Here is a 25131-nt window from a genome sequence, read left to right as displayed (position 1 = left end):
TGCCCACTTGGCCCTGCCACAGGTATTTGATTTTTTGGTCCCTCATGGAGCTGATCCACCCAGCAAGCAAGCATAGCAACTCCTGGGCTTCCTTAAGGGCAATGACCACCACACCCCTCCAATCCACACAGTCCACTCCTGAGTCACACCCCATAATATGGCCTCACTCACAGCTGCTTCCTCTTATGAATCTTCAACTCCAGTATCCTGGATCTGGCCATGACCTCTCCCATGGCCCCAATCCACTATGCTGCTGTTCCATTTTTCTCTCTGCCCACCCATTCCTTCTGGAACTCCCTTCTCTCTCTCTGTCCAGCATCCCAAGTACCTTTTCATCAGCATCCTCAGTGGCCCCATTCCACCCTCTCATCCAGCCACTCCCTATTCCATAGGTAGACCAGCACCCACAATCCACCTTTCTCTATTCTAAGCCTGTATAGTTGAGCACTCTAGAGGAAAAAAAAATGAGAAGCCTGGCACCACCAAAACTTCATGCCAACCTCAGCAATGCCCATTAGCTCCCCCTCCCATTCCTTCCTCTCCACTACCCCCAAGGCACCCCATGCTCCACCTCCACCTCCCTCACCTAGCAAACTGCCCTATCTCATCCTGAACTGAGAAAACTAAAGCCACCAGGTTTGATCTTTTATTTATCCACAAGCATCCTTCCCCTCTTTCTTCAAATTCTGAAGGTGGTACCCAGTCACTCAAACCAATAATTCAACTATTATCCTTCACTCCCCCAACCACCAAACTCTCGGCTTCAAATCCAGTCAGTCACTAAATTCTGCCCTGGTTTGCTTTCTAAATATTAACCCTATCTCCTCCAGTCTTGTTCCCTTCAAATCCATCCAAAAGCTGCCATTAGGCTGAGCTCTCTAAATCAGTGTCTAACAAGACACTCCTCTCCCTACAAAATAGAAGCCAAACTCCTTAACCTGGCATTCAAGGCTGCCCATGATGGGGCCTTATCTCTTGACACCTTCTTCTTAAACCCCATGCTTCCAACAACACTTGGCTCTGGGGTGCCCCTGCCTGTGCATGCAATGCCCTCTACCTCCAGGAAGACTGCTATTAGCTTCACAACACAGGCTCACCACGATCTGATCTGCTCAGGTGTCAAGGCAGGCACTGTGCACTCACTTTTGCATCCCCAGTGCCTAAGGCACACAGCAGGCCATCAATATGCATTCACTGCATGACGATTTCAAGGGTGCCACCCAATCGACAGGGCCTGTCAGATTAGTACCTCTCATGTAAAAGCCTGCGCCTTTGTAGTCTAGCAGATACTGGACTTAACCCCAGCCCAGGCTTTTCCTAGCTGAGTGTCCCCAGGCAAAGTGCTCAGCCTTAGTTTTCCCATCTGTAAAGTGTGACTTAAAAAAAAACCTCACGCATAAGGCTGATGTGAGGGCAGGACAAAATCTGTTTAACTGCCTAGTTGTACATCTGGAATACTGTACGCGGCTAATAAAGAGCTGCTATTGGTATTTTAAAAGTTACAACTGAGCTTTTAGTCAACCCTTCCTATCCTGTGTGTGAGCAGCTCAGGCTTTCTCTTTTGAGGGAAAGCTCCCTGCCTTTTGGCCATTTTACTCCTCATTAACACCCCAACTAATAGACAAGTGGGAGAGGAAACATCCTTCTGTCAACATGACTAATGACATATTATCTTCCTGTGCTACTGCTGACCCTCTGCCAGCAGGACATGCTGACTCAGCCAGCATCGTCACCTGCCTCTCAGGTGGATAGCAAACAAATGTGAACACGCCTAGCTGGGGCCAGAGCTGTGGTCTGTGGCCTACAGAGTTCCTCCCGAGACAGACGCCTGTCTCAAACAGAAACTAAAGCTGTGCTCCTGTCATCACTGGGCCCTCAGAATAACTCACTATGCCAAGGCACTAAAACAGAGTGGTTAGACACAATGAGAATGTGGACATATCTGAGGAGTTGTGTATCTAAACTACTCCATACAACATATATTTTGTAATGAAAAAAATACGCTTTTTGAGCATTTCTGTCATTAACGCACTGAATTTCCCAATGCCTGGGGTAGAAACACAGAAGTAAGTCCCTGATGATAAGTTGATAGAAAACAAACAGATACACAGCTAAGTCCTGTCCTAATGACTCTCATTAGAAAAGTAAACCTCGAAGGCTGGGGGAGCAGAGACGCTGACAGATTGGAGACCTGGGAGGGTTTCACAGAGAAGGCGGCACTGACATTGGAGAATAGCATTCTGAGCAGAATGGACAGCACCAAGAAAGGCACAGAGGCTGGGAGAGCTAGTCCTATCACTGAGTGACAGAAAATTAACAAGTTAGAAACTAAGTGTATTGATCACTTTAATTTTTATTATACCCTATTTATGTATGTTTTTGTTCTCTCAAAATTTCTCACACAAGAAGTGAGAATAAAATCTAGGGAAAATGTCTACGTGTAAAAGCTTTTTTTTTTTTTTTTTTTTTTTTGAGACAGAGTCTCACTCTGTTGCCAGGCTGGAGTGCAGCGGCCGGATCTCGGCTCACTGCAAGCTCCACCTCCCGGGTTTAAGCCATTCTCCTGCCTCAGCCTCCCGAGTAGCTGGGACTACAGGCGCCCACCACCACGCCCGGCTAATTTTTTGTATTTTTAGTAGAGACACAGTTTCACCATGTTAGCCAAGATGGTCTCTATCTCCTGACCTCATGATCCGCCTGCCTCGGCCTCCCAAAGTGCTGGGATTACAGGCGTGAGCCACCATGCCCGGCCATAAAAGCTTTTTTAAGAATACTTTGAAACAGAAATCATTTCTGCTAGAGATTTTTCCTAAGCAGATGGCCCTTATGCTTTTGGCAGAAGACATAGGGTTAAATGAGAGACATAACATTTATCTACTACTCCCTGATGGGAAAGAAGTGTGTCTGCAAGAATCAGGCAGGCTCTCACCATCTGCCTGCCTTCCTTCCTGCCTTCCTTCTTGCAGCAGACACTGCAGAGTGCCCACCCCACACTCGTTCCCAACCTCTTTTTCCAACTATTCTTTGCCTACCTGCTTCCCGCTACAGAGTCAGAATTTAAAATAAAATCAAAAAGCCAGACACTGTCATTGTCAGCCTTGCTGGTGGCCAGGGCTGGCCTGTGACTCTACCTATCCCTTTCCTCTCTGCTAAGGGTACCACCACGGGACCAAGTCACGGGGTAGTCATACAAGCGCCCAGCACTGCCCCTACCTTCAGCCTTCCTGATGTGTGAGATAACTAAATACCTGTTTCATTAAAGGCATTTTAGATTGAGATTTTTGTTATTTGCAGTCCAGAGTATTCCAGATACATTCCTCTGTCTCTCTAGGGCTGAACCCTCCACTAAGGGGAAACTACCAGTGAATTGAAACCTCAGAAGTTACCTGATGCTTCTCTTAGGCCAGATTTACCTTGTACCTGTATCTGAAAATTGAAATAAACATTTTAGAATATGCAGACTTTTAAAAAACTAAATAAAGTGCACATCACAAGTAAATATCTTCTGCTGTATTTACCTTACCAAAACCACCTTTATACAAAATTTCCTTTTAAACAGTAAGTTACCAAAGAGGGATGGTGACTGGGTTGAAGAACAGAGATCTGATTCGCTTTGCTCCTGTCTCGATGCAATTTCAGTGAATCACTATAGTTACCAGCAGTGTGGGGCATAAATAACACTGCCCCCTTCCTCCTCCTGCCATTTTGCAATGAAGTTATCAAAAATCAAGGTATGAGAATAAGTGTAATATGTTATTAGATAAGATGGATCTATTGTAAAATGCTTGTTTTCCCTTAACTTTTATTAGCATCCATTTGTAACAGCACCGAAATATGTATAGTTCCAGAAAGTGCATTAGAGCCTCTTTATAATACTGACCTTTACAGTCAAGACTAATGATTTCCTCATAAGCTAATCACCTTGATATACTTTGAGAACAGGAAAAAATGGTATATAACAGCTGAATAATTATGAGCAGACTTATAATGGGAGTGCTGCTATGAGAAAACAAATGCTCACTGCTGTTCAGAGAGCTTCCTACTGTTTTCCCAGACGGATGTGCTTTGACTTTAAGTATGTATATAAGGATTCAGCTGTAAGTTACGTCCTGAAAGTAGGAAATCCAGCACCAAAGAATGGGTGTCACTAATCTTTGAAAGATTATGTTTGAATGAGCTCATTAATATTTAGTGACCCCTTTCTTTAAAAGATATTTCAGCTCAGTGTTCTTTTTCTTTTCATTTATTTGTTTTTGAAACAGGGTCTCACTCTGTCACTCAGGCTTGAGTGCAGGGGTCATGGATGTCTCTCTGCTCCCCTTCACAGAACAGATGCAACTTATGGCTCATCAGGTGGCTTTTGGTGCAGACAACACTGTCTCCCCATGTCTGACCTTGAAGCAGGAAGGTCCAGTGATAAGGAACACTGGGTCTGGAGCTAGACTGCATCACTTCAAATTACAGCTCTGCTACTCTGCTACTTAGTAGCTGCACGGCCTTGGCAAGTTATTTACCCTCTGCATGTCCCAGTATCCTCATCTGTAAAATAAACCGGTTTATGTGAAATACAGCTATGGTTGTAAGGATTAAATGAGTTAATCACGGGAAGTGCTTAAAGGAGACTGAGGCACATTGCTCATAAAATGCTGACTATCATTATTATAATTATCAATTACCCAGGTTTCCTCTCCTAAATTCTAGGTCTCATAAAAACTTCTGCCATGACTCAAGTACTTTGCAGTTCCTATACTGCAGTTCCCTTTTCCAGTCCTCCCTAAATCAATAAATAATTCTGCTACCCCCTCCCCATCAATACAACCAAAAATCTACATCCTGCAGGTATTGTCCACTTTACCCCCAAGCTATCTCACTATTTACTGCTACCACCACAGTCAATGTCACCAGCAGCACTTCACTAGAACCTCTCAATAAAAGCCCCCTCTCCCAGTCTCCCTGCTTCTTCTCTTCCTATCATCTAATTTCTAATCAGCAGGCAGTGAACTCTCTAACATAAAGCAGGTATCTTATAGGCTTATGATCTGCCACACTTCAACTGATGAAAACCCACCCAATCTCCTTGCCAGGCCCTCCAGGCCCCACCAATATCCTCACCTGGATTTCCTACTGCCCATGCCAAGGACTCCAGCTGCACTAGCCTTCTTTCTGCCCATAAACTCACCAAGCTCATCCCCAAGCCTTTGCAGGAAGCTCTGCCATATTTACATGGCTGCCCCACTCCATTGGTGCAAATGTCACTTCCTTGGAGAGGCCTTAAATAGAAATCTCCATTTGCATCACTCTCTACAGTACTTCCTTGTTTTGGGGGGTTTTTTGTTGTTATTGTTGTTGTTTTTGTTTTTGACAAGGAGTTTCACTCTTGTTGCCCAGGCTGAAGTGTAATGGTGTGATCTTGGCTCACTGCAACCTCCATCTCCCGGGTTCAAGCAATTCTTCTGCCTCAGCCTCCCAAGTAGCTAGGATTACAGGCACGCGCCACCACGCCTGGCTAATTTTGTATTTTTCGTAGAGATGGGGTTTCTCCATGTTGGTCAGGCTGGTCTTGAACTCCCAACCTCAGGTGATTTGCCCGTCTCAGCCTCCCAAAGTGCTGGGATTACAGGCATAAGCCACTGCGCCTGGCTTCTCTGTTTTCTTTATAGCTTTTGTAACTACCTGAAATTCATATTTTCTTATCTGTTTTCCATCCTTACCTAGAATGGAAGCTCCATACGGACAGAGATTTATTTGCCTTTCTAGATAGAACAATGCCTGAAGCACAGCCAGCACTCAACAATAAGTATGTGGAGTGAATGAGGGAAGGAGGAGGGAGGGTCTGTCAGGATCCAGCAGAGACCCATCCCTAGTTCCCATTCCTGAACCAAGATGTCTCTGAAGCCTGACACCAACATCCCATCAGAGAAGCCAGCTATTCAGGAGGAGATTAGAGAGCTGTAGCCTTTGATCCTAACTTACTCCTTGCAAAGCCACCTCAATCTGATACTGACCCACAGATATTTCTAATGGTCAGTCCCCAAACTAAGTTTCCCAAAATACAATCTCTCAGGTACTAAAATCAACACAAAGGGAAGTTTCAAACAACACCCTCTGAATTGCTTGAGTTCATTTAATAAGGACACAAAAAAGATCCCAGCCAAATTCAACCACTTTGCCTCATTTTGAAAAGCTGGGAAAATGCAACTGACAAAAGAGAAAAACTTCAGTGTTCAAAGGTTGTTGGGGGTGAGGGAGTGTGAGTGTTTTAACCAAAGAAAATCTGCTGATCTTTTTTCCTTAATTGGTTCTGGGAATCAACAACTGACCACAGGAGGGTAAGTGTTTGGAACAGCTTTTCTGTATTATCAAATCCTTGATTATAATGATTAAGCCTAGATTTGTGGTTCTACTAAACCTCATGAAGCAACCTCACAGAGTATATGCACAACTGTAGCACCACTCATCAAAGGTTCACTCTGGGACATCAAGTCATAAAATTAGCATCAGAGAGGGTCAACACACAGAGGGACTTTGCTGACACCACTCAGGTAAGGAAACTGAGGCTCAAGAGAGTATGTGATCCACCCAACGTCACAATGCTAGTGTTGGACAGGACCAGGACAAGAACCCAGCACTGACACCCAGGCCAGTGTTGTTTCCACTCCATCGTGGTGCCACCCATACACACAAGGACTATTGACTGCCCAGTTCTTCTTGGTGTCATGTTCAAGCTCTCCCTCACAGGTCTGGTTCAAAGCCATTATTAAATCCACTCCCCAAAAAGGCTGAAAACTTCCCCCAAGATGCCCTTCAAATATGTATTCAATGTCTGCTCTGCACCAACCACCCTATTAAGCAGCAGGAATGCAAAGAAAAGATGTGTAGCTTTAAGAAACTCGCTTTGATGAGGGACAGAGATAAATTACAAAAATGCAACAATAAAGTCAGAAGTGTCTCCAGAGACCACAGAGGAGATGGGAGGGCTTCCTGGAGGAGTGTTAGCTCCAGAGCTCTGTCCAATTGGATGAGGAGCAGTGAGACAGGCAAAGAAGTGGGAAGAATACTTCACCATAGGCGGAACTACAAAAAACGAAGACTAAGAAGCATGAAACAATACATCAGCAACTAAGGGCAGCTAACTGGGGCTGAAACACAAGGCTGAGGGAAGGTGAGGTGGCAGGGTTGGCAGAGCACAGAATGCCGCCAGACTGTATCCTGCAGGTGCAGGGAAGTCACCACAGCAGGCAATCACTGACGCATTTGTGTCTTAGAAAGATCACTCTGACCAAGTATTGAGAAAGGATTTGAAGGAAACACAAATGAAGGAGTGTGGGCCTCTACCACAAAAGTCAGTATTGATAACAATGATCAAACTGTAGTGGGTACTTTCTATCTCCCAGATACTGTTCTCAGCACTGTCTACAGAGTAACACATTTAACTTTCATACAACTTCATGAGGTAGGGACTATTATTACCTTCTTTTTACAGATGAGTAAACTGAAGTACAATGAAAGACTAGTTACCTATCCAAGGTGTCACCATGAAGAGGACAATCTCCTAACAACTATGCATACTTCATCTTCAAGTAAGAGGATCTGGCCTGAATGGAGACTTCAGTAGAAGAGACTGAGGCGGGGGTGCTGATCCATGCAGACATCACAAGTTAATGACCAAGCTTTGTATCCCCAAACATCCTGCACACCACCCTGCCCTCTCGCTCCAGAAAGAGAACCGAGTCAATCCAGAGTAAGAATCTATGCTCCAAACACAGCATATGTCACCTCACAAAAGCTCCCTGTCTGCAATGCCCTCCTCCCTCCCCAGCCTGTCTAAGCCTGGCAGCAGTGAAAGCCGGAGTCCTGCTTTCCTACACCTCAAATGCAACAAGCCTCTGACAAGGGCCCACAGCACAGCAACTCTTGGCATGCACATTCATGTGGCAAGTATTAGATGTTAGTAGTCCAAAGATCTGGCACAAATACCTGCTCAACTGACTAAAGCCTACCCGAGTCCTTTTCCAGACCTACGGAAAAGAATTGCACTCAAGAATAATGGGCACAGAGATAAAAAGAAGAAAAAAAAAAAAAGACAGCCTCTAGGCCTATTTTTCAAGATCTCACAAGGATCACAGGACTTGGGTGTCAAGAATCGGGAATGTGCAGCCCATGTCTTTATTTTCCTTTAATACATCACTTTACCTCTCTAGACTTTAGCTTTTTAGGTGCAAAATGACAGATTAGATTTGTGTAATCTCTAGGCCTCCATCCAACTCTGACTAAAAAACTGAAAATCTAGCAATATTTTATAAAGTACATATCCATTGATCCAGCAAATATGCTTCTTGAAATGTATCTTAAAGAAACATTTGCACAGGTATACAAAGTAATAAATACAAGAACTTTTAATCCAGTATGGCTCATCATTGCAAAGAATTAGAAACTATTTAAATATCCAGTAATAGGAGAAGAGTTAAAAAATAAATAACAGTGCTATATCCAATACAATGGAATACTATAGCACTTGCAGTAATGCTATAATACTTCTATACACATCGATATGAAAAATGTCCAAGATATGGTGTTAAGTAAAAAGAACAAGCAGCAAAACAATTTATATAGTGGGAGTCCTATTTTTGTTTTAATAACAACAAATACATGGTGATATATGAAGAAGAAAAAATTCATAAGAATACATCCTAAAATCAAAGGGAATTTTAAATGTCTTCACCACAAATAATAAATATGTGAGGTGATGGGTGTTTTAAGTAGACTGATTTGATCATCCCACAATGTATACATGTATCAAAACATTATGTTATACCATATACATGTATACAATTATTTGTCAATTAAAAATAAAATAAAAATTTTAATAAAATCAAATTGTTAATGGATGATATCATTTCAAGGAAATCAAGTGACTCTTCTTTCTTTTTTGTTCTTTGAATTATTTTAAGCATCCGACACACACTACTCTCATAATAAGATAAACACAAGACAACACCATAGCCAAGGTTATTTGCACTAATAAACATGAGCTTCAAAGGCATTTATTCAGCATCTTCCAGATCAAGTCAAGCAGTCAGAGCCCACATCACATCCTGAGAGGTTTGAAGCCCCTTTCTGGCCCTCACAACTGCTCATTTGACTCAGGCGCCTGGTTCTCACAAGCCAGTGGACAGCCCTCCTGATTATCTCTTCCCAAGAAGTGGGGGTGGACTGCGGAAAGAAAGGTGACTATGGTGGCCAGATGGACAGAGTCCTCTCCATTCAGCCACACAAGCAAGGAGTCAGTCTGGAACATGTTGTAATTAGGTGTAACACCACCTTCCACTCACCACATGGCAAATCCATTCCTTGGGGTTTTTAGAAACAAAAACACCAAATTTCTTCCAACCGAGTCAACTTTCCTGAAATCTAAACATTATAGTCTAGATCAAAATAATGAGGAGGGAAAAATTGTAAATATTACATCTTATTTTAGGAGTCCAAGGTATTTTACACTATATATATACACACACACACACACACCCTATTAGATCTTCTAAAATACCACATGCAATAGTAAATTGCCATTCCATTCCTGTCCACTAAATCATACCCAAGAGAAAGTTAATGGACATCCAGAAGTTTCTCCTATGCATTTAGGAAGATCTGGCCCATGGTCTCATCACCCCTCAGAACTATCTTATGAAGCAGAGGGCAAACATTTCTAGCCCTGCGTCCCGGGTAGCGTCCTAAAATAGGTGAACTTGCCCTAGACTTCAGTGAGCACAGTGCGAAGCCTGCAGCACTCACTGGATCCTCAACCAAAAAGAACACGACCTCATTCCACGGCACAGCAAGACCATGTCTGGGATCTGTCATCATTGCAAAGAAATGTTTACACTGCTATTTCTGATACTCTTGTGTAAATCTCAAGAGTGGCTTACCCCTAAAATCTCAAGTCTGTGGTAAAGGGTCCGTTTTAAGGAAATCCCAAGTACCTGTTTGTTACAGTACAGAAGATGCAAAATTCCGGCAACAGGGGGAATTCACTGGAAGCCTCTGAGGTGGAGTCAAAGTGCTCCCTTTCCGCTGGGAGCCCCAGGAAAAGGGAACTGGGGGTTGTGGAAGCAGGCTCATTTTGCTGTTTTACCATACTAAAAGCATGACTCTATCTTTGTCAACTCTCACAAAGTTTCATTAAGCAAATGGTTTGTTTTTCTCAAGGACTTGAGCTACTTTTTAAAAAGATATACAAGCAATGAGTTTCAAGTTACTCTAGAATAATAAATATTCTCCAAGTATTTGTCTTTGAAAGCATCCTCTACTCCAGCACAGGATGATGAAACTAAAATTCATAGTATATAACAAACATAAATATACATTCATATTACTCAGAAAACTGGAACCCACAGGGTTACCAGGGTCACTGCTGGTACATTTTTATAAATTTAATGACCACATTCATCTAAACAAAACCAAAAATAAGCAAACTCTTCCTACCCATAACACATCTGGCTGTCCATCTTCCTTCCAAGCCAATGCCTACTACAAAACTTGCCAGGTTTTGGTGAGCATCTTACAAGGGCACCCCACAATCAAGGAAAATATGTCCACAGAAGGGAGGACAATGCTTTGTATTTGGCGTCCCACAAATTTATGAAGTACTTTGGATGGGTCAGCACAACACAAGGCGGCATAGTAGAAAGAGCAGCAGATGGGAAGGGAGAGGCTCCCAGAGGTAAAAACTTTAATGACACCATCTCCCAGAGCATCCCACAGGTACTCTATCTTTTCCTCTGGCCTAAACCACTGCAACGAGCCCCTGCCTGGTCTCCCGGACTCTATTCTCTCCTCTGCCCCAGAATGATCTTTCCAGAAACAAAGATCTTCCCATACTTCACCTCTGCATAGACACCTTCCCTGAGGCTCCTCTGCCTACAGGGCAGAGTTCATCTCCTTAGCTGTCATGGCATTCTGCAGAGGCTCTTCACATCGCCATGCCTCCTTGCTCCCAGGCAGGCAGTACAGCATACCAGTAAATGCACACATGTTGCAGGAGTTTCATGCTTGCTCCAGAACTAACCTTGACCAAGGCTTTTAAGCTTTTTAAATAAGTTTTTTATGACTCAGTTTCTGCATTTGCCAAGCTGAAATCATAATGGCTACAGTGGGCTGTTATTCCATTTTAGAGAAATTATTTATGTAGAGCACTTAATACAATGCTTAAAACTCAGTTAAACCTCAATAAGCAGTGAGAATTATAATTATTATTAATACATTCAGAAATTCACTAAATGTTTCTTAATTGAAAAGACTCTAATCTCCACTAACCCATTATAACTATTATTAATATGTCACAGATACTCACTAAATGTTTCTTAACCACAGACTCTAATCTTCACTAACCCCAGACAAATGACAACTTCTCTAGGTCTCAGTTTTCTCACTTTTAAGTATGAGAGGTGAGGAGAGGTATGGGGTGAGGGGTGGGGGACTAACACAGAAAACAATTAAATGCTAAATTGTGTGATAGTAACAGGGTATCTGAGAAATGACAACTGTTTCCCTAGCTTGAGAAATGTATAGATCAGCACTATAAAGGGGAAATATTCCTTTGGATCCCCTTTCCCCTAAGCATTGACTTAAATTACGTTTATTATAATGTTATTGAAGTATGTCCAAACATAAAACTAGGTATGTCTTGTCTATGCTTTAGCTCTTATAAAACTGTAAGTTAAACACTTTTTAAACCTGGTAAAAACACATAAAAGAAAGCTCAACATTAATTTAACATGACAGACAACAATGATGCAATTTTGCAGACAATGTATGGCTGCTTGCAATGTATTAAATACAACAGTAGCATGGAGGAGGTAGCCTGCATTCACATTCTGCTTGCTGACACCAATGTGCGCTGTGACCCCTTCAGCTACCCAACACTTTTGTCTAACAAACTGCCATGAAACCTTTGTTCGTACAACTTCCAGCCATCTTCTGACACCAACAAATCATTTCTGTAATAAGTTCACATCTGTTCCTCCCCCATTAGCTAGAGACAATTAAAGGAATGCTCAAACACAGTCAATAAAGTCTTCTGGCACTGCTCATTTTTAAGGTCATCAAGATGTCACAGAATCTGTGATTTTTTAAAAAAATGTATTATTGGCCAAGCACAGTGGCTCATGCCTGTAATCCCAGTACTTTAGGAGGCTGAGGCGGGCAGATCACTTGAGGTCAGGAGTTTGAGACCAGCCTGGCCAACATAGTGAAACCCCGTCTCTACTAAAAATACAAAAATTAGCCGGGCGTGGTGGCACACGCCTGTAATCCCAGCTACTCAGGAGGCTGAGACAGGAAAATCGCTTGAACCCAGGAGGCAGAGGTTGCAGTGAGCCAAGACTGCATCACTACACTCCAGACTGGGTGACAAAATGAGATTCCGTCTAAAAAAAAAAAAGTATTATTGAAAAGAATATTAAAAATGTAATTCTGGTTTTAAAAAATAACTCCCAGGAAAATGTCTTCAAACTCCAGTTTAAGAAACATTATTTTGGCTGGGCAGGGTGACTCACACCTGTAATCCCAGAACTTTAGAAGACAGAGGTGGGCAGATCACTTGAGGTCAGGAGTTCAAGACCAGCCTGCCCAACATGGTGAAACCCCGTCTCTACTAAAAATACAAAAATTAGCTGGGCGTGGTGGCGTGCGCCTGCAATCCCAGCTTACTCAAGAGGCTGAGGCAGGAGAATCACTTGAACCAGGAGACGGAGGTTGCAGTGAGCTGAGATCGCGCCACTGCACTCAAGCCTGGGTGACAGAGAGACTTCATCTCAAAAAAAAACAAAAAAACATTATTTTAAAATAAACGGATCTTGCCACAGTATCCAGAAAGATGTTAGACATCTGAGATCTAACTCTGTGCTGACACTTTTAGTGCTTTACACATAGTCTTTAATAACTCTATAACCCTATAAAGTAGGTAACACCCAAGGAAACAGAGGCTTGAACAGTCTCCAAGTGTTAGGGCAGCATTTTGAACTATCTGAATCCAGCACCTCTGCTCTCTGCCCTTTCAAGACAAGCCCTAAAGAGCCTCAGCAGAAGACAACCAGCAACAGACAACATAAATCCAGATGAAGCCAACCAGATGGGAGTGAGGGACTGAGAGAGAATAGGCGGCATTGTGAAAACAGAAATGGTAGGACTTGGCAACAAAATGGAGAGAAGAAGGAAGGATCAGAGGTAAGTCCTTGGACCTTTGAGATGGGAAGAATAGCTGCCCTGCCCCCTAGAAATGTAACTTCTGGGAAAAGCAGTCAGTTTGCAATATGAAACCTAAATTAAAACATGGTTGGTTTAAGGCAAAAGGGACTTACCACAAGTGGAGATGGATATTCCCTTAACAGATCACAGCTGGATATATTAAACTTTAAGTCATGTTCATAGAAAATATGTTTACAATGCATGAAGATTCTTTCAAAGATAAGGCAATCAAAGGTGTCCAGCACAGAAGAGACGGAAAACAAAAACTGGCAAGAGAAGGACACCGGATTCTGAAAGAAGACTTTGTGTCAACAATAGCTTCACTAGATTGGTGTACAAAAGTCTGACCATAGGAAGGGGAATTATGACGGCTAAGAAACAGGGCCCATCTACCCATGTTAGGACTCATTGACACATCTTTGTGCCCACTATGTACTAAATACTGTCCTAGGTCCAGCCGTGAAGACCTCTGCACTCATGGAGCTTATGTTTTAGTTAGGGAGAGAGACAAAGAACAAGAAAGCAAGTATATGGTCTGGAGTTAGGTAATGATATGTGCTCCAAAGGACAGGAAAAAATAAAGCAGAATATGAGAAAGAATGATGTAGGGGGCAGGTATTTGAGATAATGCCATCTGGCAATCAACAAAAGATCAACTGAACTCTTAAGAGGAGGTGGCAAGGTGAAATTCAAATTTTTAAAGCTATGAAGCCTTTAGTATATTCATTTAAAATATGTGCTGCCTACTACTACATGAAGCGCTATATTGGTGCTGGAGATTACAGGAAAACACACGCATTTGAAGGTATCTGAGAACTGGTGCACACTGAGGAGAAAACCGATGGCATGTGAAAGGCTGAGGAAGTACAGAGGGGAAGCCAAGGTTCCTGCAGGGCAAGTAAGACAAAACAGTGTCACCCTATGAATGACCTTTTCTTCTGAAGTTGCTTCCAACTTGAATATTCTGACTATATTAGAAAAGGATAGATGCTGGAGCAGTGATATGCTTAAGGGAAGAGAAAGAAGCAGAGGGAGGAAGATTTTTATAAGATTCGGCAACATTCATTCAACAGATAAATAACTGTTTATTGAGCAAGACCTACTGGGTGTCACAAGGATGAGATTCTGTGCTGAACAAAGGTAAGGCCGGGCATGGTGGCTCATGCCTGTAATCCCAGCACTTTGGGAGGCTGAGGCGGGTGGGTCATGAGGTCAGGAGATCAAGACCATCCTGGCTAACATGGTGAAACCCTGTCTCTACTAAAAATACTAAAAAATTAGCCAGGCGTGGTGGTGGGCACCTGTAGTCCCAGCTACTCGGGAGGCTGAGGCAGGAGAATGGTGTGAACCCAGAAGGCGGAGCTTGCAGTGAGTGGAGATCGTGCCACTGCACTCCAGCCTAGGCAACAAGAACGAGACTCCGTCTCAAAAAATAAATAAATAAAAAATAAACAAAGGTAAGCAAAAACACACAGACATCTCAAGAAGGTTACAGTGAGACTGCCTTTGTTAGCACAGAGCCAAAAAGGATCAAACTGCGGGTTTGGGGGAGAAGTAGGTGGATGCAAAAAGGATGGTGAGGCTATCACCCAACTGGAACCAAACTGAAGATGAGGGATCTAATGCAAAAGGTTAAAAGATTAGGGAAGTAACCATCAAGTCCATAGCTTAGGAGTAGTTTAACTGTGGTGTCCTTTCCATCCCACACTAACTACATCTGGATTAAAATCATCTGCTTCCTCCCGAAGATGTGACTCATGCCTCCTTTAATCTCTATATTCCCAATAACTTGCAAATAATGGAGTCTCAATAAATGCTTGGCTAAGGCCAAGTTATAATGACATAAGTAAAACAGGAGAGACTAAATAAAGATTTCATGGGTGTGAGAAGCAGGATAGAAGATTCCTGCTAGGTGTCCAAAGCAATTGTATTTGGCTCACATCTGAATGAACAAGACCCACCAGCAACTGCATCTAACTCACTGGATAGCCCTGAGAAAGTCACCTCAATTCTGAATCTGAATTTGGAAAAGGAAGACATTGGCGCAAACCAGAGGTTGCAGGCCTTTCAGTGGAAAGAAGGTGGCTGTTATTACACTGAAGCCTGGAGAGAGTGCATCTTTGCTGCCCTGGTAAGGGGTACCGGCTTCCCCTTAAGCTGTGCTTCCAAACAAATTATAGAGAGGAGAACATACAGCTGGTATGGCCACCAAAATAAGGACCTTTGAGGCTTGTGAACAAAAGAGACCCGCTTGTGATGTGGCAGGTAAGGAGACAGGGGTTTGGAGCAGGAGCAGCAGAGACCAGTGGTAGTAAGTTATACAGATCTCAGAGGTGAGACAACAGATAGCCCAAGGAAACAATGGAAGGGATGGAACAGAATCTATGTTTTCAAGGTGGTTCTCATGTCTGGCATGTACACACCCAGGCACCAAGACACACAATAAGTCAGGGAGAAGTCGATTTTACACAACCTAAAAACTTTAATACTAATTTAAGAGCTGTTAGAGCAATAATAATCCATTAGCAAAATCACCTGTAACCTTTGAAAAGCTTGTTTATTTACTGTATTTACAGAGTGCCATCAGACTATATTTTGAGATTCTGACAAGTTTCCATTTAAGATCACAGAAAGACCTGACATTTCGGCTTGGCATGGGAAATTATGTAATTTCCCATGCCAAGCTGAATTCCCCAACATTACAGGAAAACCCACAAACCCTGCAGAAGGGAGTGAAAAGCCAATCCAGTCAAAGGAAATCTTCCAGTTCTACAAAATAAAACAAACAAACAAATACCACAAACAGCAATGAATCATTTCTAGTGAATAACTTTTCACTCTATCTTCAATAAAGTCATCCTGAAGCCCCTGAAAACTATTAAATTACATATTCTATATTCCTGGTGATATCACTGCCTAAAATTACACAACTTAAAGCAGTGAGGGAGCTGACGACTGGTAAGAAATCTTCAAGGACGTGAAAGTCCAGAAAAAAATCATGTGTTTGAAAATGCCTGCAAAATAATAAACGCCTGAGGGAACTTGATGGCTTTGCTGCTTCTAAGCTAAATAAAGCCTGGAGCGCTTTGCAAAGGTCCTAGTGAGGATAATCTCTATGATTACACAGAGCAAACATCCAATCAATTCCACGTGAACCCAGGAAAGTTAATCCAAGAAGAACACCACCACTTAAAATATTGAGAAAAACACACAGTTCTGATTGTTTAAATGCTCCATCAGCGCTGGAGAACGTATCAGGTCATTCTAACAAGTCAGAACACTTGACTAGTGTTTCTGTGACAATGATTTGGCTTGTGTTAACTAAAGGGCAAGCAAGAAGTTTGCGTTCCAAAGCTCAGGCCTTAAACAGGTCCGATCTCCGACTCCCAGCAGTCTCCCTACTTCCTGCACACCTTTGGATTATTGCACACTGACTTCCTGCACACACCTGGGTTTGAGACACCTTCCCCCTGAGGGGTTACTCTAGCTAAGTTCCCGAGGCAAGCTTGAAAGAAGTTCGTTGTCCCCTACTCTCGGTCAAAGCACCATCAGCACATGTCGCTTGACAAGTTCGGCGGCAATGGAGTGATCAATTTACATAAACAACTCTGAAGAGATAACGCATCACTGCAACGAGAGAAAGTCAGCAGGACTACTGTGCCCCCTCCGGGAAAGGCGACTGCAAGGCTGGCCCGCGGGCAGAGCCTCTGCTGACGTTCACCGCAGCTCCCACCACGCAACAGGTCCACGCAGGCAGGGCCCGGGCGGCCGACATCTGGGCACCTGCCCCCAGCGCTCCAGGCCCAGCTCTCCCCTGCCCCCATCCCGCGTCCACCCCCGCAGCCACCGCAGGCCAGCCGGCCAAGCCCACCCGCGATAAAGCACGGAGCACATTCCTCCCAAGATGCCGAGATAGTGCGGCCCGCTTGAGCGCTGCCCAGGTCACAAGGTCCTCCGGGACATGCCTTGACTAAAGGAGAGGCGCGCCCGGCCCTTGGTGGGGGAACGACCCCGGGGAGTGGAGGGGGGCGGGATGCGGTGCTCTGTAGCTTCCAGATGGAAACAGCCCGAATCACCCGGCTTCTCACCTGCCCGGGCATAAGTGCCAGGTGTCAGTACCTAGCATGGATCTAAGTTACTTAACAGTCCAGAACGTTTCTCCAATAGCACGAGCCCCAGTGACTACGCGGAAAATATCCGGTCACTTTGAATAAAATGAAAAGGAACTTTTACTGGGAAAGGATGGAAGAGACACTGAGAGAAAGAAGCAGGTGAATGCATAAAAGAGGGAAGGTTCCTTCACGCCGGACCCGGAGGTGGAAGAGGGGACGAGAGAGGATGGGAGCGGAAGGGACAGCAGACAAGCGGACCGAGCGCGCAGGTGAGGCCGGACCCTCACCTCGGGCAGCTCGCGGAGCTGGTTGGCGTCCAGCAGCAGCTCCTCCAGGCTCCGGGCATACCGGTAGATCTCCTCGGGGACGTAGACCAGCGAGCAGTGGCGCTTGTCGATGCTCTCCACATGACGGTTGCACCGCCACAGGGGGATGCAGTGGAACATCGCCGCCCCCGCCGCCGCCTAGCCGGGTCCCGAGCGGCGGAGACCCGGGCTCCGAGCCCGCTCTGCCCGGCGGCTCCGCTCAGCCCACTGCCCTCTCCGCGCTCGTTGTTGGCTCTTGGGTTCGCTCGCTTCTCGAGCCGGGCTTCGCGGTCGGAAGCGCTTCAAGGAACCTCGAGCGGGAGCCCCTGCCCAGTTCCTGCACCCCCGCCCGCCAGCCGGTACCTCCCCTCCCACCCGCCAGTCGCCGTCGCCGCCCCCGCCGCCGCGCGGAGCTTCCTACTCGCAACCGCCGCGCGGACTGAGCATGCGCGCCAGTGGGTGCGCGCCGAGGGCGTTTCCCGGCCCGAGGGATGCTCCGCTCCGGGTTTTCCCGGCGACCTGGATCCGGAGAGGGTCGACTGACCTGCGGGCCGGCTGCTGGTGGTCTGCTTACTCCGACAAGGACGGGGGCGCATCGGGCCGTTTGAGGAAGGCAGACTGTGAAAGGACTTGGGGCAAAGATGAGGCGAAGTAGAGGCGGCCTGAGCACAGCAGAACAACTTTGATATTTAGTTTTATTTAACTCGCACTGCTTTCCTTGCTCCCCTTCCCCAAAACAACTTTCTCTTCCGGGGTCAGACAGGACCGCCCCGAAGCGTACCTTGCGCGCCGGGGGCGCTAGGCGCTACGGGATTCGGTGTAGTTTTGAGGTGTTTGCACCGCCCTCGCTGCTGCTTTCGTGGCTGACCGTGTGCCCGCTGCTCACGGCTGTCCCAGAAGTGTGAGCTGGCCGCGCCCGGCCCCTGCCCTGCCCTCTGGTCCTCGGGCACCGCCTGCAGGCTGTGTAACTTGGGAGCACATCTCCGGTGATCATGGTTTATGCAGTGAGTGACAGTAAATCCTCCTCCCTGTACCACCAAAGGCATAGGAGTCTGAGAGTCTGCGAGATTCTCATAGATGTGGTTGCACCTGGCCAGGAGCCCAACTGCAGAAATAAGCAGGCAAAAGCGAGTTTCTGAGCCAGTTCCAGCCCGGCCCAGATGTTGGCCCCTGACAACTAGCTGGGGCTGGTGCGGAGGGAGGAGCGAGGGAAGCGGGGCAGATCGAGGCTGCCAGGTGAGCATCCTCCATACAGCTCCTGCTTTTCTGCTACAACCCCGGTCCCGTCCAGCCTGGATGACCGGGGAGGCTCACTATTGGGTCATAACGACCATTCCCTCGCCCCGACTCATTCCTGCGGACCACGGCCGGAACTGCCCCTCTTTGCCTGTAACTGTTTGCAACACAGTCCCCATCTCCGAATAACCAAATTTTCTCCTTTAGTGAAGGGTTGCTCAAGTCAAGGTCAATCACAATGATGAATCATTTCCTTGGGGGCTCCTCTGATTCCCCACCCGGCCGCCCCTTCGTTCCACACTTCGCCTTTCAAGCATACTCAAACTCCAGGTTCCACCTGCGGCCGCTGCCACGCTGGCTCTCCCACACTCACTCCCGCCCTCCAGCTGCTATAGCTAAAATCTGGAGCCACGGAGTTCACTTTTCTATAGAAGACAAAGCTGAGCATGCTCAGTGGCCAAGGCAAAGTTTGGTCGGAAACTAGTTTTTGCATTAGACTCTCCATGGGCTCCATAGTCTCTCCTGTACCTTACAACTGGGCACAGGAGGGTTTCCCACGTGAAATGGAGAAGAGGACACTTGGTCTTTTCAACTTTACTAGGAGGGCTCCTTTCTTCCCAGTCCATAAGGAGGGGTCTGACTTTCATTTCTACCCCAGCATTATCACCTTAACTCTCATTCCAGTCAATCCCTAAACTCCGTTGCCCAACCCACTTCACCCTTCTTTTGTTTGTCCTGATTTGATTCCTGCATTCTCACAGAGGGCTACCTGGACTTTGAACCTCCACCCGCCTTTCTGCATTCTTGCATTCCAGAAACATATGAAGCTCATTTCTGCCACCCTTCTAGAAAACTGGTTCCTGACAGAGACATGTGGAAAGGTAAGTAAGTCCCTGTCTTCAAGTTTTCCAACTGCTTTTAAAAAAAAAAATTAGAGAAGGCTGGTTCCCTCCATTTAAAATAATGTGATTTCCAGAGGTTATCACACTAGATTATTTTAACGAACACCAAATGTATTTTAAAGACATGTCCAGTCTTTTAAAAATTCAAACCTCAATAAGCATTCCTTGTGTGCCTCTCCATGATGCTTCAGCTTCTCTGTGTTATTATTTTTGTATCACCTTAATCCGAAAGAGATTGTGACCTCTTGAACAACAGATACTGTCTCACTTGCTTTGTAGATCTGGGAAGCTGCCACACTGCCGTATGCAGTCAATGATCAACAGTTTTTATTGATTTAATTCTATGGGTAGTCGCTGGGAGAATTATTGACTTTCCTTGTTTCTAATAATCTGCCAAGAATTTGAAACAGCGTACTAAGAGAGAAAAAATGAAACAACACCTTGTCAACTACAGAATAGGGAAGCAATTAACTTTTTACTCACCTGAAGAATTTTAGGGTTTCCCGCCTGATAAAACATCTAGTTTCTTCCGCCACATACAAATGAGTTTGACTCAATTTAAACAAAGTTTAAAAAGACCACCTAAATCACTTTATTCTTAGAATGATGTAATTCTTTTATTCATTTATACTGTGAACCATGTTTTCACAGCCTTTGAGCTAAAGAGATCTGTGTTTGAACTCTTGTTCTGCCACTAGCTTTCTAGAAATTGACAGTTTACTTAACTTGTATAAGCCTCAGTTTTATCATATCTCAAATGAGGATAATGATTCATGGGATTGTTATCTGGATTAAATGAAATGATATATGTAAAATGCTTAATAGAGTATCAGACACACATTACTTTAATCAATAAATATTCATTATGCACTTTATTAGCCAGCCTCCAGGAAGTTAGGGGCAACATCCACCATCTCCTGGTTGGTCTATGTAACCAACTTTTTCTTTCTCGAATCACTCACTTTGGGGAAGCCAGCTGCCATGTTGAGCAAATCTAGAGCTCCACGTGCCAAAGAATTGCAGACTGCTGACAACAACTAGCAAGGGACTGACGATTCTTGGCAGTAGTCATGTGAGTGAGCCATCTTGGAAGCCAGTTCTCCAGCCCTTGTCAAGCCTTCAAGTGACTGCAGCACCAGCTGATAGCTTGACTAAAACCTCATGATAGCCTCTGACTCAGGACCACTCAGCTAAGCTGCTCCCCACTCTTGCCCCTCAGAAATTATGTGAGACGGTAAATATTTGTTGCTTTAAGCTGCTAAGATTTGGAGTAATTTATTACACAGCAACAAATAACTAATAAAGGTACATACTATGCACCAGGCATTGTGCTAAATACTAGAAATGTAAGAAAAAACAAGATAGGTCTTAGCCTCATGAAGCTTACTCTCTAAAGTTAGGAGAATGATAAATACTTAGTGGTCTGTTGTTGCTTTATCATTAATTTTTTGAGCATGATATCATTAATTTTTTGAGCATGATATCATTAATTTTTTTAAGTGAAAGTCCAAAGTGTTAGCGTGTAAGATAGGGATTCTTGTAAATGGGGATTCAGAGGTTTGGGCATGTGGATTTTAATGTGAGATACCACCACCTAACCACTAGAATGACTTAAAATTAAAAAAAAAAAAAAAAAAAAAAGACAATCCCAAATGTCACTGAAGATATAGAGCAACTTGGCCCGGCAGAGTGGCTGACAGCTATGATTCCAACACTTTGGGAGGCCCAGGCAGAATGGGGTGGAGGGATCGCTTGAGGCCAGGAGTTCAAGACCAGCCTGGGCAACATAGGGAGACACCCATCTCTACAAAAAATAAAAAATTAGCCTGGCATAGTGGCATATTCCTGTAGTCCCAGCTACTCAGAAGGCTGAGGTGGAAGGATCACTTGAGCCTCCTAGTTAGTTCGAGGCTGCAGTGAGCCGGACACTGCACTCAGCCTGGACAACAGTGTAGGACACTGTCTCAAACAAATAAAAAAAATGGAGCAACTGGAATTCATACATTGCTGGTGGAAGTGTAAAATGGTAAAACCACTTTGTAAAACAATTTGGCAGTTTATTGTATTCATATGCCTACCTTAATGATCTACCCATTCTACTCCTAGGTATCTGCACAAGAAAAAGTGAAAACATATGTCCAAGCAAGGATTGTTTACAAATGTGCATAGCAGTTTTGTTAATAATAGCCCCAAACTGGAAACAATCCAAATATTCATCAACAGATGGATACAGTGTAGTATAGTGAAACAATGACTACCATTCAACTAAAAGGAGCAAGCTACTAATACATGTAACAATGTGCATAAATTGCAAAAACTATGTTGTGTAAAAGGCAGACACAAAAGAGTACATACTATATGATCCCGTGTATATAAAATTCTGGAAAATGCAAACTAATATAAAGTGACACAACCTAAATCAGTGGCCTAGAACCTGTTAGTTGGGTTGTAGGAGGGATTGTGGTGATAAAGATTGATGACGAAAAACAGAGAATTTGTAGGGGAAGTGGGCGATGGAAATATTATATATCTTGATTGTGGTGTAGTTATGTGGGTGTATACTTTTTTCATCAGACTGTATATTTAAAATAGAAAACTATTACATAAAATGTATATATCAGTAAAATTAATTTAAAAAATTAAAAAGTATACAGGTGAATGTATCTAACAAGTTGTAAATTACATCTAGGGTTAGGGGTCATGTTGTATTAGTTGCTCAACAAATATTTACTTGTTCACTACATGCCAGGCACTGGGTTAATTTGCTGGAGAGACAAAAAAGAACAAGACAGGGCTTTCAGTCTTACTGAAAGAAAGGCAGCTATCAAGGAACTTATAAATCATAGTACTACTGTAGTGTAATACTACAATAGTGTAATACAGCTTCTTTTTCTTAATCTAGAGAGGATGACCTTTTGTGTCCGGTAAAAGATTATTTCAGGTATTTAGATAACAGGTCAAATAGCAAATTAAATCTTAATGATATACAAATCTGAATAATAGAAAGACAGGTCAATTTGTATATGAATCCCAAAGCCCTCTCTCAGAGAAGAAGCACGCAGATCCCAACTCATGATTCTCCAAGGTTGAGTATATGGATATTTTCTAAAGATTATGTATCTGTGCTGTAAGGGAAGGCTACACTGAAACCATCTGAGAAACCTGAGAGCCTGCAGAATTACATGGATATGTTAGTTTAGAAGTCAGCAATGTTTATGATCAGAACCAAAGTAATTACCCAAAAATCTCTTTGATTCATATTACTATTTAAGTTGAAATTCTGTCCCCATCCCTTGCTTTTTAGTTGAAATGTTTAGTCCATTTACATTTCATATAATTATCGGATGATTTGGACTTAAATCTATTATTTTATTATTTGTTTTCAAGGTGTACCATCTGATTTTTGTTCCTCTGTTCCTCCTTTTTTGACATCTTTTAAGTAAATAAATATATTTTATAATCTCACTTTATCTATTGGCTTTCTAGCTATCATGATTGCTCTAGGGAATATAATATGCATCCTTAAATTTTCACAGTCCAGTTAGAGTAAATATACCAATTTATATAAACTCTTGCATATGATTCCTGCAATTATCTAGGTCCATTTGTCAACTATCTGGTGCTTATGTTACAATTTTTATGCAGATTACATTTATATGTATTTAAAATTTTTTTGTATTTTAAAATTCTTTTGTATTTTAAAGAAATAAGAGGAAAAAATTGTCTTTTATATTTACTCACATGTTTATTTCCAGTGCTCTTCATTCCTATCTCATGTCCTGTCTCTTCACCTGGAAGTTTGTTAAAGATTTATCTGCAGATGTCTTTATTGTACCTTAATTCTTTATAGATATTTTCAGTAGGTATACAGTTCTGGGTTGACAAGTTTGCTGGTATTTTTTTTTCTTCTCAGCACTCTAAAAATAATCAATTTTCTAATGATTTCTTATAAGAAGTCAGCAATAACTCAAACTGGACCTAATTTGTATGTAATATATCATTTTCTCTGGCTGCTTTTAAGATTTTCTCTCTGTTCTTGGTTTTTAGTAGTTTAATTATTATATATCTATATTTATCTTGATTATGGTTTACTGAGCTTCCTGAATCTGTAAATTTATAACTTTCACCAAATTTAGAACATTTTCACATATTTTTTGCCCATTCTCTTCTTTCCTTTTAATACTTCAATTTTTAAAATGTTAGACCTCTTGATATTGTCCCACATATTTTTGAGGTTCTGCCTCTTTTTTCCCTAGTATTTTTCTCTCTGTTTTCCAGATTGGATAATATATCCTGTTCCAGCTTCAAGTTTACTGGTTCTTCTATCATCTTCAAACTGCTGCTAAGCCCATCAGAAATGCAATTTTAGATGGTGTATTTTTTTGTTCTGAAATTTCCATTTGGTTCCTTTTTTATATAGTTTCGTTTCTCAGCTGAGATTTTCTATGTGTTTGTTTATTAAGAGTTTATGTTCCTTTACATATTTGATTAATGTTATAATAGCTGTTTTAAACTCTTTGTAGGCAAATTCTAAAACCTGGGGCATCTTAGAGTCATTCTGCCTTGATTGCATTTTCTTTTAAGTATAGGTCACATTTTTCTGTCTCCTCATATACCTAGTAATTTTGGATTATGTCCTGGATATTGTAAATAATAGAATCTCTGGATTCTGTTATATTCCTCCAAAGAGTGTTTTTGTTTTGTTTTGTTTTAGCAGCCTGTTAGCTTGGATGAAATAAAACAAAAAACTCTTATTTTCTCTGTGGTACATGGCAGCTGAAATTTGTGTTCAGTTATTTTATTCTTAATTAGGTTGCTTAAAAGCTGAACTACACATGCATAATTTAGAGGTCAGTCAAATATTTGGACGATTTATATGCAGAATCTGGAGCTTCTATTCTCACTCAATCCTGTCTGAGGTTTCCCGCTTCTCACTTTCAAGCTGCCTTGTCACCCCAACTCTGATGTATGATACATTGAGTCAGATTGCTCTAAACATGCGTTTTAGCTGACCTATGTGATAGACTCTAGTGTATGCTTGTCAAAGTCATAAAAGCAGAAAATTCACTCTTCTTCCTAGTATAGATTTTCCTTCAGTTGCTGCTTGGTTTTGGCCATTCTCCAGTACCTTCAGATAGTTGATTTTTGCATTTTGTTCAGCACTATAATTGTTATCTGTGGGAAAGTTGGTCATGTAGTAACCATTCAGTTGTTTTTTATAAATTGTAATCATTTGTTTATATAGCTTCACAGATTGTAAGAGTATGTGGACAATCCAAATTTTCTTATTACTAAGATTTTATTCTACCCCTCCATTCGTAGGAGTTACAA

At 43.0% G+C, this 25131-nt stretch overlaps 1 protein-coding gene across 1 annotated transcript in view; it reads right to left on the bottom strand.

Moving 5' to 3' along the window:
- The window catches only part of LRRC1 (leucine rich repeat containing 1), a 128771-nt gene extending 110684 nt beyond the window's left edge, over window positions 1-18087 (bottom strand). The window contains exon 1 of the mRNA XM_002817017.6: window positions 17645-18087. Within this exon, the coding sequence (XP_002817063.1) occupies window positions 17645-17803 (159 nt within the window). The 5' untranslated portion in view covers window positions 17804-18087. The remainder of the gene's footprint in view (window positions 1-17644) is intronic.
- Window positions 18088-25131: the final 7044 nt, after the last annotated feature.

This window comes from Pongo abelii, chromosome 5, assembly GCF_028885655.2.
Source record: "Pongo abelii isolate AG06213 chromosome 5, NHGRI_mPonAbe1-v2.0_pri, whole genome shotgun sequence".
Lineage (NCBI taxonomy): Eukaryota > Metazoa > Chordata > Mammalia > Primates > Hominidae > Pongo > Pongo abelii.
This window is presented reverse-complemented; position numbering and strand designations above follow the sequence as displayed.